This window comes from Anomaloglossus baeobatrachus, chromosome 4, assembly GCF_048569485.1.
Source record: "Anomaloglossus baeobatrachus isolate aAnoBae1 chromosome 4, aAnoBae1.hap1, whole genome shotgun sequence".
NCBI classification, from domain to species: domain Eukaryota; kingdom Metazoa; phylum Chordata; class Amphibia; order Anura; family Aromobatidae; genus Anomaloglossus; species Anomaloglossus baeobatrachus.
The window spans coordinates 564,431,519-564,446,374 of record NC_134356.1 but is presented as its reverse complement, the minus strand read 5'-3'; the positions used below and the strand labels follow the sequence as shown (position 1 = coordinate 564,446,374).

Genomic DNA, 14,856 nt, shown 5'->3' with positions numbered 1-14,856 from the left:
AAGGGTGCATCCGAGCGGCGCAGGGGCGCCGTGCGGGAAATGTAGATTCTGAGCGCTCTCATCAGATCCAACAAATACAAATCTAATTCATATCGATGAACTGGATGAGGACAAAAGGAAGGTAAGGAGATATCCTGACTGAGATGAAAAGGGGGATACCACCTTAGGGAGAAACCCCGGAATCGGGCGCAGCACTACCTTGTCTTGGTGAAACACCAAGAAGGGAGCTTTGGATGACCGCGCTGCGAGCTCGGACATTCTCTGAAGAGACGTGACCGCTACCAAAAAGGCCACTTTCTGTGAAAGTCGAGAAAGTGAAACATCCCTCAGAGGCTCAAAGGGCGGCTCCTGGAGAGCAATTAGTACCCTGTTCAGATCCCATGGGTCTAACGGCCTCTTGTACGGAGGGACAATGTGACAAACCCCCTGCAGGAACGTGCGTACCTGAGGAAGTCGCCCTATGCGCTTCTGAAAGAATACAGACAGCGCTGGGACTCGTCCGTTAAGGGAGCCGAGCGACAAACCTTTTCCCAAACCAGATTGCAGGAAGGAAGGAAAAGTAGGCAATGCAAATGTCCAGGGAGACACTCCCTGAGCAGAGCACTAAGATAAGAATATCTTCCACGTCTTGTGGTGGATCTCGGCAGACGTCGGCTTCCTAGCCCGTCTCATGGTGACAATGACGTCTTGAGATAATCCTGAAGACGCTAGGATCCAGGACTCAATAGCCACCAGTCAGGTTCAGGGCTGTAGAATTCAGATGGAAAAAACGGCCCTTGGGACAGTAAGTCTGGCCGGTCTGGTAGTGCCCACGGTTGGCCGACCGTGAGATGCCACAGATGCAGGTACCACGACCTCCTCGGCCAGTCTGGGGCGACGAGGATGGCGCGGCGGCAATCGGAGCTGATCTTGCGTAGCCCTCTGGGCAACAGTGTCAGAGGGGGAAACACATAGGGTAGCTGGAACTGCGACCAATCCTGAACTAAGGCGCCTGCCGCCAGAGCTCTTTGATCGTGAGACCGCGCCATGAAAATCGGGCCCTTGTTGTTGTGCCGAGACGCCATTAGGTCGACGTCCGGCCTCCCCCAGCGGCTACAGATTTCTTGAGACCCGTCCGGGTGCAGAGACCATTCCCCTGCGTCCATGCCCTGGCGACTGAGGAAGTCTGCTTCCCAGTTTTCTACGCCCGGGATGTGAACTGCGGATATGGTGTATGCTCTGTCTTCCACCCTCATCAGAAGCCGCCGGACTTCCTGGGAGGCTTGCCGACTGCGTGTTCCGCCTTGGTGGTTGATGTATGCCACCGCTGCGAAGTTGTCCGACTGAATTCGGATCTGTTTGCCTTCCAGCCTCTGCTGGAAGGCTTGCAGGGCAAGATACCCTGCCCAGATTTCCAGAACATTGATCTGAGGGGTGGACTCTTCTGAAGAGAGTCCTTGCCCGTCTGAGAAAGGGGTACGTTCCTGTCTAGGGACGTTGACTTCCCATCCCATTGGCGAAGAATGTCCTATAGGAGTGGACGCAGATGAAACTGCGCGAAAAGGACTGCCTCTGCATGAGGCGTCTTAAGGGGTGTGACTGGCCTTGAAGGAGAGACTGCACCCCCGTCTGTAATGAACGCTGTATGTCCAGCGGGAGCTGCACTATCGCTGAGAGAGTGTGAAGCTCCATGCCAAGATATGTCAGCGATTGGGTAGGTGTCAGATTTAACTTTGAAAAGTTTATGATCCACCCGAAACTCTGGAGAGTCTCCAGCGCCACGTTCAGGCTGTGTTGGCATGCCTCTTGAGAGGGTGCCTTGACAAGTAGATCGTCCAAGTAAGGGATCACCGAGTGTCCCTGGGAGTGCAAGACTGCTACCACTGCCGCCATGACCTTGGTGAAAACCCGTGGGGCTGTCGCCAGACCAAATGGCAGAGCTACGAACTGGAGATGGTCGTCTCTTATCACAAAACGTAGAAAACGTTGGTGCTCTGTAGCAATCGGGACGTGGAGATAAGCATCTTTGATGTCTATTGATGCAAGGAAATCTCCTTGAGACATTGAGGCAATGACGGAGCGGAGGGATTCCATCCGGAACCGCCTGGCGTTCACATGCTTGTTGAGCAGCTTTAGGTCCAGAACAGGACGGAACGAGCCGTCCTTTTTTGGAACCACGAAGAGATTGGAGTAAAAACCTTGCCCTTGTTCCTGAAGAGGAACAGGGATCACCACTCCTTCTGCTCTTAGTGAGCCCACCGCCTGCAGAAGAGCATCTGCTCGGTCGGGATGTGGGGAAGTTCTGAAGAACCGAGGCGGAGGACGAGAACTGAACTCTATCCTGTACCCGTGAGACAAAATGTCTGTTACCCACCGGTCCTTGACCTGTGGCAGCCAAATGTCGCAAAAGCGGGAGAGCCTGCCACCGACCGAGGATGCGGAGGGAGGAGGCCGAAAGTCATGAGGCAGCCGCCTTGGAAGCGGTTCCTCCGGTTGCTTTCTTGGGGCGTGAGTGAGCCCGCCAGGAATCTGAGCCCCTTTGCTCCTTCTGAGTCCCTTTGGACGAGGAGAATTGGGCCTTGCCGGAGCCTCGAAAGGACCGAAACCTCGACTGCCACCTCCTTTGTTGAGGTTTGCTTGATCTGGGCTGGGGTAAGGAGGAGTCTTTACCCTTGGACTGTTTAATGATTTCAGCCAATTGCTCACCAAACAGTCTGTCTACAGATAGTGGCAAGCTGGTTAAACATTTTTTGGAAGCAGAATCCGCTTTCCATTCTTTTAACCACAAGGCTCTGCGCAAAACCACCGAGTTGGCAGACGCCATTGAGGTACGGCTCGTAGAGTCCAGGACAGCGTTGATAGCATAGGTCGCAAACGCAGACATTTGCGAAGTTAAGGACTCCACTTGCGGCACTGCTGGACGTATGATAGAGTCCACCTGTGCCAGACCAGCTGAAATAGCTTGGAGTGCCCACACGGCCGCGAATGCTGGAGCAAACGACGCGCCGATAGCTTCATAGACAGATTTCAACCAAAGGTCCATCTGTCTGTCATTGGCATCTTTAAGTGAAGCCCCATCCTACACTGCAACTATGGATCTAGCCGCAAGCCTGGAGATTGGGGGATCCACCTTTGGACACTGGGTCCAGCGTTTGACCACGTCAGGGGGAAAGGGATAACGTGTATCCTTAAGACGTTTGGAGAAACGCTTGTCTGGATAAGCATGGTGTTTCTGGACTGAATCTCTGAAGTCAGCGTGGTCCAGAAAAGTACTCAGTTTACGCTTGGGATACCTGAAATGGAACTTCTCCTGCTGTGCAGCTGCCTCTTCTGCTGAAGGGGCTGGGGGAGAAATATCCAACAGTCGATTGATGGCCGCTATAAGGTCATTTACCATGGCGTCACCATCAGGAGTATCCAGATTGAGAGCGGTCTCAGGATTAGACTCCTGATCACCCTCCTCTGTCTCATCATGCAGAGACTCTTCTCGCTGAGACCCTGATCCGCGTGATGACGTGGAGGGTCTCTCCCAGCGAGCTCGCTTAGGCTGCCTGGGACTGTCATCTGAGTCAGAGCCTTCAGCCTGAGATGCTTGGGACCCCCTTGAAGCACGGATTAACTCCAACCGAGGGGGACCGGGGAACATTGACGCAGCAGTGTCCATGGTCTGAGTAACTGGCCTGGCCTGCAAGGTCTCTAGGATTTTTGTCATAGTGACAGACATCTTGTCAGCAAAAACTGCAAACTCTGTCCCCGTCACCGGGACAGGGTTCACCGGTGACTCTGCCTGGGCCACTACCACCATAGACTCCGGCTGACGAAGTGGCACAGGGACCGAACATTGCACACAATGGGGGTCATTGGAACCTGCCGGTAGATCAGCCCCACAAGCGGCACAAGTAGCGTATACAGCCTGTGTCTTGGCACCCTTGCGTTTTGCGGATGACATGTTGTCGTCTCCTCAGAGCAATATAGGGTATACAGCCAAGAAGCGACCTTACAGTGCAATATATATATTATATATATATATATATATATATATATATATATATATATATAATCTATATCGTATAGAGAAAAAAAAATACACCAATATAACACTGTGGCACTAGTGGGGCCAGCACTAATGTGCTGCTTACCGCCCGCTTAACGCGGGTGTGTGGTCGCCAGAAATCCCTTGTCTGGGTCTCCCAGAGCCTGTGTCCGTTCTCCAGCCAGACTGCATGTAGGAATGGCTGCCGGCGTCCTGTGGAGAGGGGCGGGCCCTGGGCGTGTGCAGACAAAGTGCGGGAAACCTGCGCCCCACTGTGCTCAGTGAGAGGGCTGGAGTATGTAAATAAGACTCCAGCCCTCGGCGCTGACTATCGTACAGCGTCTCTCCCTTGCCCTGATTGACAGGGTGGGGGCGGGAACGAAGCGGAGCTAGGCCGCAAAAGCCGGGGACTAGATTTATAAGCGCCGCCGTCGTAAAAGCACGGTCGGCGCTAAGTGCCCGGCGCACCACAAGTCTCAGCCGCGCTCCAGGGGCGGCCGGCGCGGCAGTCCCCAACACATAAAGTCCCTCAGAGAAACTGCAGTGACTGTAACCCCAGCGCACAGCGCTACTGTCCCCGGCGCACTAGCACACCCAGCAAGTCTGGAGTGTGCGCGGCCTGTCCATACGGGGACACAGAGTACCTGAATGTTGCAGGGCCTTGTCCCTGAACGGTACCTAGCTCCGTATCCAGCAGGTTCTACGGGTCTGTGGATGGAGCCCGGCCTCAGGGCTTGGGGGCCGGTAAGATCCCACTTCCTCAGAGCCCCTCAGGGGGATGGGGGAAGGAAAGCAGCATGTGGGCTCCAGCCTCCGTACCCACAATGGGTACCTCAACCTTAACAAACACCGCCAATAGGAATGGGGTGAGAAGGGAGCATGCTGGGGGCCCTAGTATGGGCCCTCTTTTCTTCCATCCGATATAGTCAGCAGCTACTGCTGACTAAACAGTGGAGCTATGCGTGGATGTCTGACCTCCTTCGCACAAAGCTTGAAAACTGAGCAGCCCGTGATCCCACGGGGGGTGTATAGCCAGAAGGGGAGGGGCCTTACACTTTTTAGTGTAATGCTTTGTGTGGCCTCCGGAGGCAGTGCTATACACCCAATCGTCTGGGTCTCCCAATGGAGCGCCGAAGAAATCAATGTTTTCTTCAATGCAGATCTAGCAGTTGTACAGAGCTCATGTACGCCAAGTAGTCCTGTAATGATGATCTACTGCTGATTAAACAGTGATTTTATAAAAGCTACATTATGCAGCCCAGTAGGTGATAGGTCTCTTTTCCTTCATCATGCTGCTCTCAGATGAGGTGGCAAAAACCTGGTGACAGATTCCCTTTAACCATGAGGATCATCAATCTGGCTATATGCAGGCACTCACATAATCAGATATTCGCCGAATAAGGCTAAGTTCACATTTCCGCTAAAATGTATCAGTCACAATCCGCTGCTCTTGTATACAACGGAATCCATTTAGCGGATTCCGCTGCTCCCATTGACTTGTATGAGCAGCGGATTGTGACTGATGATGCTGCGTTGCACCCTCCGCCCGACTGATTAGTCGTGGAACGACTGACCGCCGGGCGGGAGGAACGCAGCATGTAATGTTTGAGCAGCGAGATCCGTCGGATTTCGCTGCGCATGCTCTCTGGCTCCCTGCACACGTCACCAGCTTTGGTTGGTTACCCGATATTTACCCTGGTTACGGTGCAAGGAGCCAGCGCTAAGCGGTGTAGGCCCGTAACCAAGGTAAATATCGGGTAACCAAAGTAAACATCGGGTGCTTTGCTGTTACCCGATATTTAGGCTGGTTACGTGTGCAGGGAGGCCGACACTTCCCCGCTCGGCCCCGCCCCCTCCCGCACTCCGCACATGTACACACACACACACACACACACACACACACACACACACACACGTCCCCAGCCATGCAGACCGCAGCACTTCCACTGACATCCTCAGCGCCTGGCCCCGCCCCCGCTCGGCTCCGCCCCCTCCCGCATTCAGCAAGTGTATACACACACACACACACACACTCACCTGTCCTGCAGTCCCTGCGGCACTGACGTCCTCAGTGCCACGGCCCCGCTCGACTGACACCCCCCCCCCCGAACTCCGCCCCTCGCACACAACGGAATCCGACAAAGAATTCTGTTTTGTCATCCGTTGTACAGCGTTGAACAGCGCATCAGTCACATGCGTCAAGCGACGCATGTGACTGATACAGAACAACGGAAATGTGAACTTAGCCTAATACAGGCATGTGAAGTTATACAGAACTGCAGTTACCGTATAATGTATCATGCTGGGCAATATGGTGGGGATAACACATGCACATCAGATACGTGGAGGGCTGTATATAAAATAGTGCGGCGCCCCTGAGGCTATTGTCGCCACAGAGGTACTGCACCTCAGCCAGAGGTGTGGTGCCCCATCCTGGGTAAGAAAGAGGCCATCTAGCGGGTCACGCACCAAAAACCTGCAGACACCCAATTATTACCTCACACATTAGATCAGGGCCGGGGCAGGTCCCATTAATACTTAGCGACCAGTAGTCTGGTTATGGCACTTAAGCCCCGTGCACTCTTTCTAGAACCATCCAGGGGGTGGACTTAGTGGGTGGGGTGTCTGAGGTAAAATGGGTGGAGCTAAGTTTGAAAGTTGTCAGTCAGTCAGGAGGAGGGAGACCGACTAGGGGTGAGGACCCTAGGAAATCTCCAACTCTGAGGAGATGGAAGAAAGAATCCCAGTGACTTAGGGGAAGTGTGTCAGACACCCCTATAATCGTGTTTCACAGGCAACAGCTCAAAGTGGAGGGATTCGTTGCAATCGGGGTTACGGTCCCTAGGCTAGGAAAATACTAGGAAGTCCTGAAGCAACACCGGAGGCCAGGGTGGCTGTACACACCTTTGGGCCACAAGCAGCACACAAATCCGCTGGACAGGGGCCACAGAGGACCAGGGAGCCAGAAGTCCCTTTAGAGGTCTGCGGCCCCTGGTTCAGGGCACACTGTGTGGAGGCGCAGGACAGGAGGGAGAAAGTCAGCGGAGAGACGGCCAGGAAAGGCAAACAAAGGGTGTACCAGTACTGGCCTCAGACTTATTCGGGATCAGTAGTTGCCCATCACTGAGGATCCCAACACACTGTGGATGGACTAAAATGGCTGTCAAGCTTGAATCAGCACAGTGAGTAAGGCTACTTTCACACATCCGGTTTGAGCCCTGCGGCTCAATCCGGCTGTGAAAACTATGCAACGGATGCGGTGAAAACACCGCATCCTTTGCATCAGTTTTTACATGCGGCCGGTCCGGTTTTTTCCGGTTGCGGCATGCTACTGAGCATGCGCAGTGGAAAATACCGCATGCGGCGACCGGATGCGGTTTTTTCCGCATCGCGCCGCATCCGGCCTCCATAGGGATGCATTGAAAAATGCGCCGCAGCGGCCGGATGCGGCGCGATGCGGTGTTTTTTGCCGGAGCAAAAAACGTTGCAGGGTACGTTCGATCCGGCCGCCGCATCGGCTAAATCTGCCGCATGCGGCAAAAACCGGACCGAACGCAAGCCCCTACGGCACAATGCGGCACTAATGTAAGTCAATGCAAAAAAAAACGCAATCGGCGTTACAAAAGCCGGTTGCGGTTTTTCTGCAGAACGCCGTATTGTGCCGCAGAGCCAAAATCCGGATGTGTGAAAGTACCCTTAGAGACTATTGTTGCAAAGTCCTGGTGTCGTCTCCATTCCCCCTGCATCACAACCTGCCATCATAGACTTCACATATTATCTAGGGTTATCTCAGGACCTCACTCCACCTGTGGGGAGTAAGAACAGCTCAGCTGTGCCCTCATCATCAAATAGCCACCAAAACACAGGTAGCATCACACACTTTATTCCACTGTAATATAATCATCATCCCCCTTTATTTATAAAGAAACCGCCAGGGTGCCGGACCCCGCTGACATCCCCGGACTAGTCCGGCTCAGTTCTAAGTACCCCCGACCTGGGTAATCCACACAAGTACTCTACAGGGCTGATTTTTATTACTTTCCCAATTAAGACTGTTCTGCAGACTGGCAGCTCTTCTACTTAAACTGGGGAATATTTTTAGAGATCGCAGTGCAAAGGATGTGTACAATACCGCAGCTTCACCTTAAATCACTTTAAAGGAGCAAATCTGCAATACCAGACAACCTATGAACAGGAATACTACATCTGGAAGAAAACAGACATTTTTCTAATCTGAACAAACCCTTTAAATGGGTTGTCCAGGCATAACCTATATCAGATTGGTGGAAAACTCACGACAGCTGGTGCGCACTCTCTCCCCCCTTGTGTTCTAAAGTGGTCTGGTGCCGAACCAGGGCACTTAACACACCTATCTGGTGCAGTGACCATTAAAAGTCGGTTAGTATCCAGTCACTATGTCTCCAGACTGGAAACGCAACCACCTGTGTTACAATCTTGGCAACATTAAACTTTATACTAAATCTTATTTGCAGAGAACAGAGCTATACGGACTAGAAAACACAAGGACATTCCTTACCAGACCCGGTCGGTCCGAGCAGCAGGATATTACTTTTCTCTAGCCGGATGTCGTCATTGTTGGAGTCCAGCACATCGCCTCCTCGCCTCTCCTGTGGCATTTGTTGGTTCACTTGCTGTTGCATAGACGCTCCCAGGGCATTGCCGTGCGGGCTGATCCCAGCAATTTGCAGTAATTCTGGAAAGAGAATACGCAATCTAGCTAAAGTGGAATCTCATTCTTCACACAACGATTTAATCATATGTGTGTGCCATTGTCATACTTGGAACAAACATTTGATATAGTCCAAGACGCATCTCATATGTGACCCAGACAGCCTGATGTGACAAGTGTTCGTGCATAACATCAAGAGGACACGGAGAGGGACCAGGAAGAGTTGGCAGACAGAATGTTAGTATGACAAGTCATGCGTGGAGAGCTTTGCATATGTCCAGACTGCAATCAATAAAACATCCAATATTAAAGGAAATCATAGGTCTAAGGTGATGGTCACGTGTTCATTATCGAAATTATACCACAATAATAAGTTATGAAGGTAAACTTTCTGCAAACACACCACCTGCTCATACAATCTGCTGAGGAAGAAGAGCAACCACAAGATCCAGTGGGAGCAACGCCGAGAGGAGACTTACTTGTGAATCTGTACTCATCCTCCCGTCTTCTTATCTCTAACTCTACAGAGAGGGGATGGAAACAGTGACAGGAAGAGATCATAAGCAACCTGCTAGGAAAATAACAACCCAGTATTTGTAGAGGACTTCTTCTGGGCCAGATTAGCGAATAACAGCCGCTCCAACATCTACAGCGATTCCTGCAGAATGGGGAATTCTGACCTGACGGTACAGAAGGCATCGGCTCCCTAACCTGTGGGCACAGCCATGGTGTACTCAGAGCACAAGTATCAAAGTCTGGGAGAAGTGGAAAATAAGTAGAAGACTTAAGGCTAGAAACGACTTAACTGCTGTAATCCAGAAATAGAAAAGGAATACAAACATGTAAAAATAAATACAGGATTTACTGGCAATTTAAGTACTGTTGAATGGTATCCAGACCCCCCACCAATCAAGGAACAAAACATCTTAGAAGTGATCGGGCTTAACAAGACTTTGGGTGTGTACAGCACTCTACTATAAGCATTACTGTGCCAAGCTGTGAACAATCAGTGGCGGGGGGCTTGGACCACTACAGATCAACAGTGCTTGGCCAAGGCCACAACATATCAAAAATGAGTACAGAATGACACTCTATTTCCACCCCTCCTCTTTGATTCATGGTTCTGGCTTTATATAACCAGAGATAGAAAACAAATAGGTGGGAAGCTGCACAAAAAAAGGTTTGGCTGAGCCATGATGTGCCTGTACATCCTGGAGGAACTTTTTGTTCTAAAACAAAGTGACCTAAACAGAGATACTTGGCCAATTATTACTATCAGCTTCAAATAACTGGATTATAAAAAAGAAATTATATATAAAATGGGTTGTTTTTCTGCAATTATTAGTGTGTAGTTATTACATTAGTGTAATTTTTAGTGTATTAATTTTACCATTAGTGTATAACAGAAAACTCACCAGCTAAGAGAAGTATCTGATCACCGAGGATCTAAATGCTGGGTCTTCCATGGTCCATGAGAACAGCCCATGTGTGAATGACGTGATAATTCATTTTGACTCCAGCACCTATTTCCATCAGTCCCATAAGTCAGTGACACAAGGGTGAGGATTACAGATGGCCAAATAGTAACTATTAGTGTTCAGATAATGCATACAGAATGCCGAGTACTATTCCAGTATTCGTCACGGCAAGAAAAATGCTCAGGTTCCCCACGGATTTGCATTAGGTACATTATTCGTGACGAATACCGGAATATCACTTTGGGATTTGTTATGAATAATCCGAACCCGAATAGCCATTTGCCCATCGCTAGTGATGATCAAACATGCACAAGTCGAGACCCCTGGGCTCATTACAGACCCTCAGTGATCAGACGCGTGTCCATCCTGTGATATTTCCAGTTGCAACAGTCTTTGTGAAATAACTCAAATGTAAAACACTTAATTCACTTTTCATGACGTCTGCACACAGCAAAGCCCAGTTGCCAGCATGACGGAAAGGTAACAGAGGGCAAGCATGCAGAAGAGAGGGCAGAGGTTAATCAGTATCCAGGGCAAAACAAAAAAAAGCAAGCGGACAGCATAGACAAGCATTGTGTGCAGCTTAGGATCCAGACTGGAGCAGCAATGGAGGAGATAAGCAAAGCGGATGATGGCATATATACTGTATATACACAAGACTACAAACAGGACCACAGGTCTTTTCCCCATCTGTAAGAGGCTGTGTGGTTGGATACATGTATAATGCAATTCCTAGAAGTGGGACGGTGTGGGGAGAGGGAGCACAAACACCGGGCCTGAAATAGAGGCAGCCGGACTGAAGTCTAAGCCGTCAGCACGTCACTGATCTTTCCACTACATGAGGCCACATACCAGGAGAGCAAACAACATCTGCAGAGCAGGAGAGCACGGAGCCCTGTACAGAGGGGTGTCTAGGAAGCTCCACTATCAATTCAAAGGGGGGCAAATTTACAGCCAAAGTAAGGCCATGTGCACACTGAGTATTTGGTGAGGTTTTTTCTAGGAGTGGAACAATCAAAGTAGAATAGAAACAAGTCAACATTTTTTTTTTACCCACTACTGGAGTAATAAAAACTCAAAACCTCACCAAATACTCAACATGTGTGCACGTGCCCTCAGGTAATATTGAGCTCAGAGGTGTGGAAAGTTTGGTGTACTGGCAAAAAAGTCACAAAGTATAATAATGAGCCCCTCATCCCACAAGTGTCCGAGACTTCAGTTGTATGCAATACTTGACTATAGATGACCGAGGGTGACAGGTCGGACGCGAGAGATGAATGCAGCCACCGGAGATGCCACCACAGGTCTCAGGAATGTTACCAGCATCGCTCCATGCATATACAATAGGAACTAGCTCACCTCGAGGGGTTAGAGAAGCCTGTTTCTCCACTTCAGCTTGCTGCCTTATGTTAACGGGGATGTTATTGTATATCCGCTTGTAATGATTGTACACAGCCACTGCAAGAACCTTCTTGGCAAAGGATTGGCCCACCACATATTTGTCGAGGTAGTTATAGATCTGAAAAGAATGACCAAAAAGTGAACGTTGCGGCTGATGTCACACATTGTTTAGGTATTTATTAGAGATGAGCAGATTTGTGCACTCTGGCCGTGGACATTAGCTGTTCGATTTCCTTATCTTCTGGGGTTCCCAGGTTCAACTTTTGATTGGCCATACTAGCGAGAAGTCACCATACACCGAAAAAAATGACATCAAGCCAGGCTGGCAAGTAAAAGGCCTTGAAGCTCAGGAAATTTGTGCAGCTCTTATCCATGGTGAGAGCATGGACATGAATTGCAAGGTGATTTGCTCATCTCTATAATTTAATCAGTGGAAGGATGAAAGGTGAAGAAAAAAAAATTAAATAAAAAAAAAAAAAACATACACAAATACTCTTTAAATCTGCCTTTTTTTTTTTTTTTTTTAGAGACAACAATCATCTACCAGATCCCTTGTTGCTTCAGTTTCACCAATGAAACCATGCAGCAAATGACTAGATCACTGCACCGATTAGTCTGAGCGGTCACATCTGGGAGTCAGAACTTAACTGTGCCATAGAAATTAGAGACCGTCTGGGGACCTGGCAGAAGAGAAAGTGGGAGAGCCGGGGATAGGGAGGGAGAGTTTGTCTAGACCAAAACAAAATTACTTTTCAGTAAGCCCCTTTAATAGTTTAACCCCTTCACGTCCGGCCAATTTTGCGCTTTCCGTTTTTTTCTTCTTTCGCCATTCTTCTTTCAAGAGACGTAACTTTTTATTTTTCACTCAATATGGTCATGAGAGTGGTCATTTTTTTTTGCGGAACAAGCTGTACTTTTAAATGAAACCATGAGTTTTACCATATAGTGTACTGCAAAACAGCAAAAAAACTCCAAATGCGGAAAAATTGCAATAAAAAAGTGCGATTGCACTATTGTTTTTCAGATACTTTATTCACTGTGTTCATTATATGGTAAAACTGATGTATCAGCGTGATGTCTGAGGTCGGTGCGAGTTCATAGACACCAAACATATAGGTTTAGTTTTATCTAAGGGGTTAAAAAAAAAAAAAAAATATCAGAAGTTTGTCTGAAAAAAAAGGGGCGTACGTTTTGTGCCATTTTCCATGACCCGTAGAGTTCTCATTTTTCGGGATCTATGGCTCAGTGAGTGCTTATTTCTTACGTCTTGAGCTAACATTTTTTTTTTGTATACGGTACCATTTTTTGAGCAGATGCTACGTTTTCATCGCATGTTATTGCATTAAGCGCAAAATTTATGGTGACCAAAACACATTTTTACCGATCAGATTAATTGATTTTATATATTCTGATAGATCAGGCATTTCCGAACGCGACGATACCAAATGTGTGTATATTTTTTTTATCCCTTTAATTCTCAAATGGGACAAATAGTGGGGGGTGGGGGGGTGAATTTAAACTTTTAGGGGTTTTTTTTTTTCCCATTTTACTAGATCCCCCAGGGGATTATAACGATCAGCAGTCTGATCACTCATTCATTTCTCCAGATCAGAGCAGCACCGCTCAGACTGGGAGAAATGACCATCTCTTGTAAGAAACAGCAGAGTGCTGCTTGTTACAAGACCTGAATCATGTGAACACAGGAGTCAACACATGACCCTGTGCTACCATGACAACCACCAGATCCACGTGATCACGTCACGTGACTTCCGGTATCGGGCAGAGAGTCCAGATCTACCGCTATTGTTAAATGGCGCTGTCACATCTTGACAGTGCCATTTAAGGGGTTAAAAGGCACAGGCGGATAGCGATTCTGCTCGTGCCTAGTAGGCACGCGTCAGCTGAATAAATCAGTTAACATGTGCACGGATCCCAGCCTGCAACAGGTGGGGATTAACACTGACCTCTAGGACATAACTTTACTGCCCGCGGTTGTTAAAGGGTTAAAGGGAACTGGTCATGTGGAAAAATGCTACCAGCACTGCAGTCCTGGGTTCAAATCCCACCAAGGACAACATCTGTAAGGAACTTATATATTCTCCACGTGTTTGCGTGGGTTTCCTCCGAATTCTCCGGTTTCCCCCCACACTCCAAAGACAGCAATGGGGAATTTAGATTATGAGCCCCAATGAGGACAGTGTTGCCAATGTACCGTGTTTCCCAGATAGTAAGACACCCCCGATAGTAAGACGTAGTGGGGGTTTTCGGGGGGGGGGGGGGGGGGGGGGGGGTGGTGTCGGCTAATGTAAGACATAGTAAACGGAAAGCATTATTTTTTTTTTTTTTCCTTCTTTACAGTACCAGCCGAGCGCCCAGCTGAGCGCCCTGACACGCCAGCGGCCGAGCGCCCAGCTGAGAGCAGTCACATGCTGGCGGTCGGGCGCCCAGCCGAGCGCCCTGACACGCCGGCGGCCGAGCGCTCAGCTGAGTGCCCTGACATGCCAGCGGCCGTGCGCTCAACTGAGAGCCGTCACATGCCGGCGGTCGGGCGCTCAGCCGAACGCTCGGCCACCGAGAAATGTTGCAGTAATGTTGTCCGTGGTCCATTAGGACCACGGACAACATACAAAAACACGCAGCCTCAGTGCCCTCATGTGCAGCAATCGCGGCAAGTCCCCATACGGTACATTGCATGGAGACTTGCTGCGATTGCTGTGGGATTTTTTTCCAATATAAGACATAACCCGAAAGTAAGACATAGTGGGACTTTTGGGGGTAAAAAAAACGTAAGACACTGTCTTACTTTCGGGGAAACACGGTATGTAAAGTGCTGTGAAATTAATGGCGCTATATAAAAGTGAATAAATATTATATATAATAATATACATATACACCGAATATACGGTCCATAAACAGAGCGGTGACTGAGCCCGCACCGGCACCCGACCCCCCCCTTCCCCCCCCATGACTAAAACCATACCGCTGTGGGGATATGCAAGCGCCGGCAGTTTTCAGACGCTATTACCTGCAGACTAACCCCATACTAATGAAAAAAATCATCATAAAAAGAAAACTAGAAATTATCTTAATGGTAAAATGGAATAATATATATCATTCTCTCTCGCTTTTTTTACCAAGACCTGTCAGGACACAACCAGATCCCTCATATCACTAAGCTGTAAGGCATAGATACAGACATTGGGAGCTCTGGAGACCATTTTCCATAGGCATAGTTGTTGTCACCTCATGTAGGTTGTCATACAGGATACTGTTCT

At 49.2% G+C, this 14,856-nt stretch overlaps 1 protein-coding gene across 2 annotated transcripts in view; it reads right to left on the bottom strand.

Annotated features, from left to right (window-relative positions):
- CLPX (caseinolytic mitochondrial matrix peptidase chaperone subunit X) overlaps positions 1–14,856 on the bottom strand; it is a 54,217-nt gene that overhangs the window by 14,296 nt on the left and 25,065 nt on the right. Inside the window, exons 5-7 of one of the 2 annotated variants that reach the window (XM_075346019.1) lie at positions 11,540–11,699; positions 9,182–9,223; positions 8,550–8,726 (exon numbers count right to left, since the gene is read on the bottom strand). In XM_075346019.1, coding sequence (XP_075202134.1) covers positions 8,550–8,726; positions 9,182–9,223; positions 11,540–11,699 — 379 coding nt within the window. The remainder of the gene's footprint in view (positions 1–8,549; positions 8,727–9,181; positions 9,224–11,539; positions 11,700–14,856) is intronic. The other variant, XM_075346020.1, reaches the window with a different exon arrangement.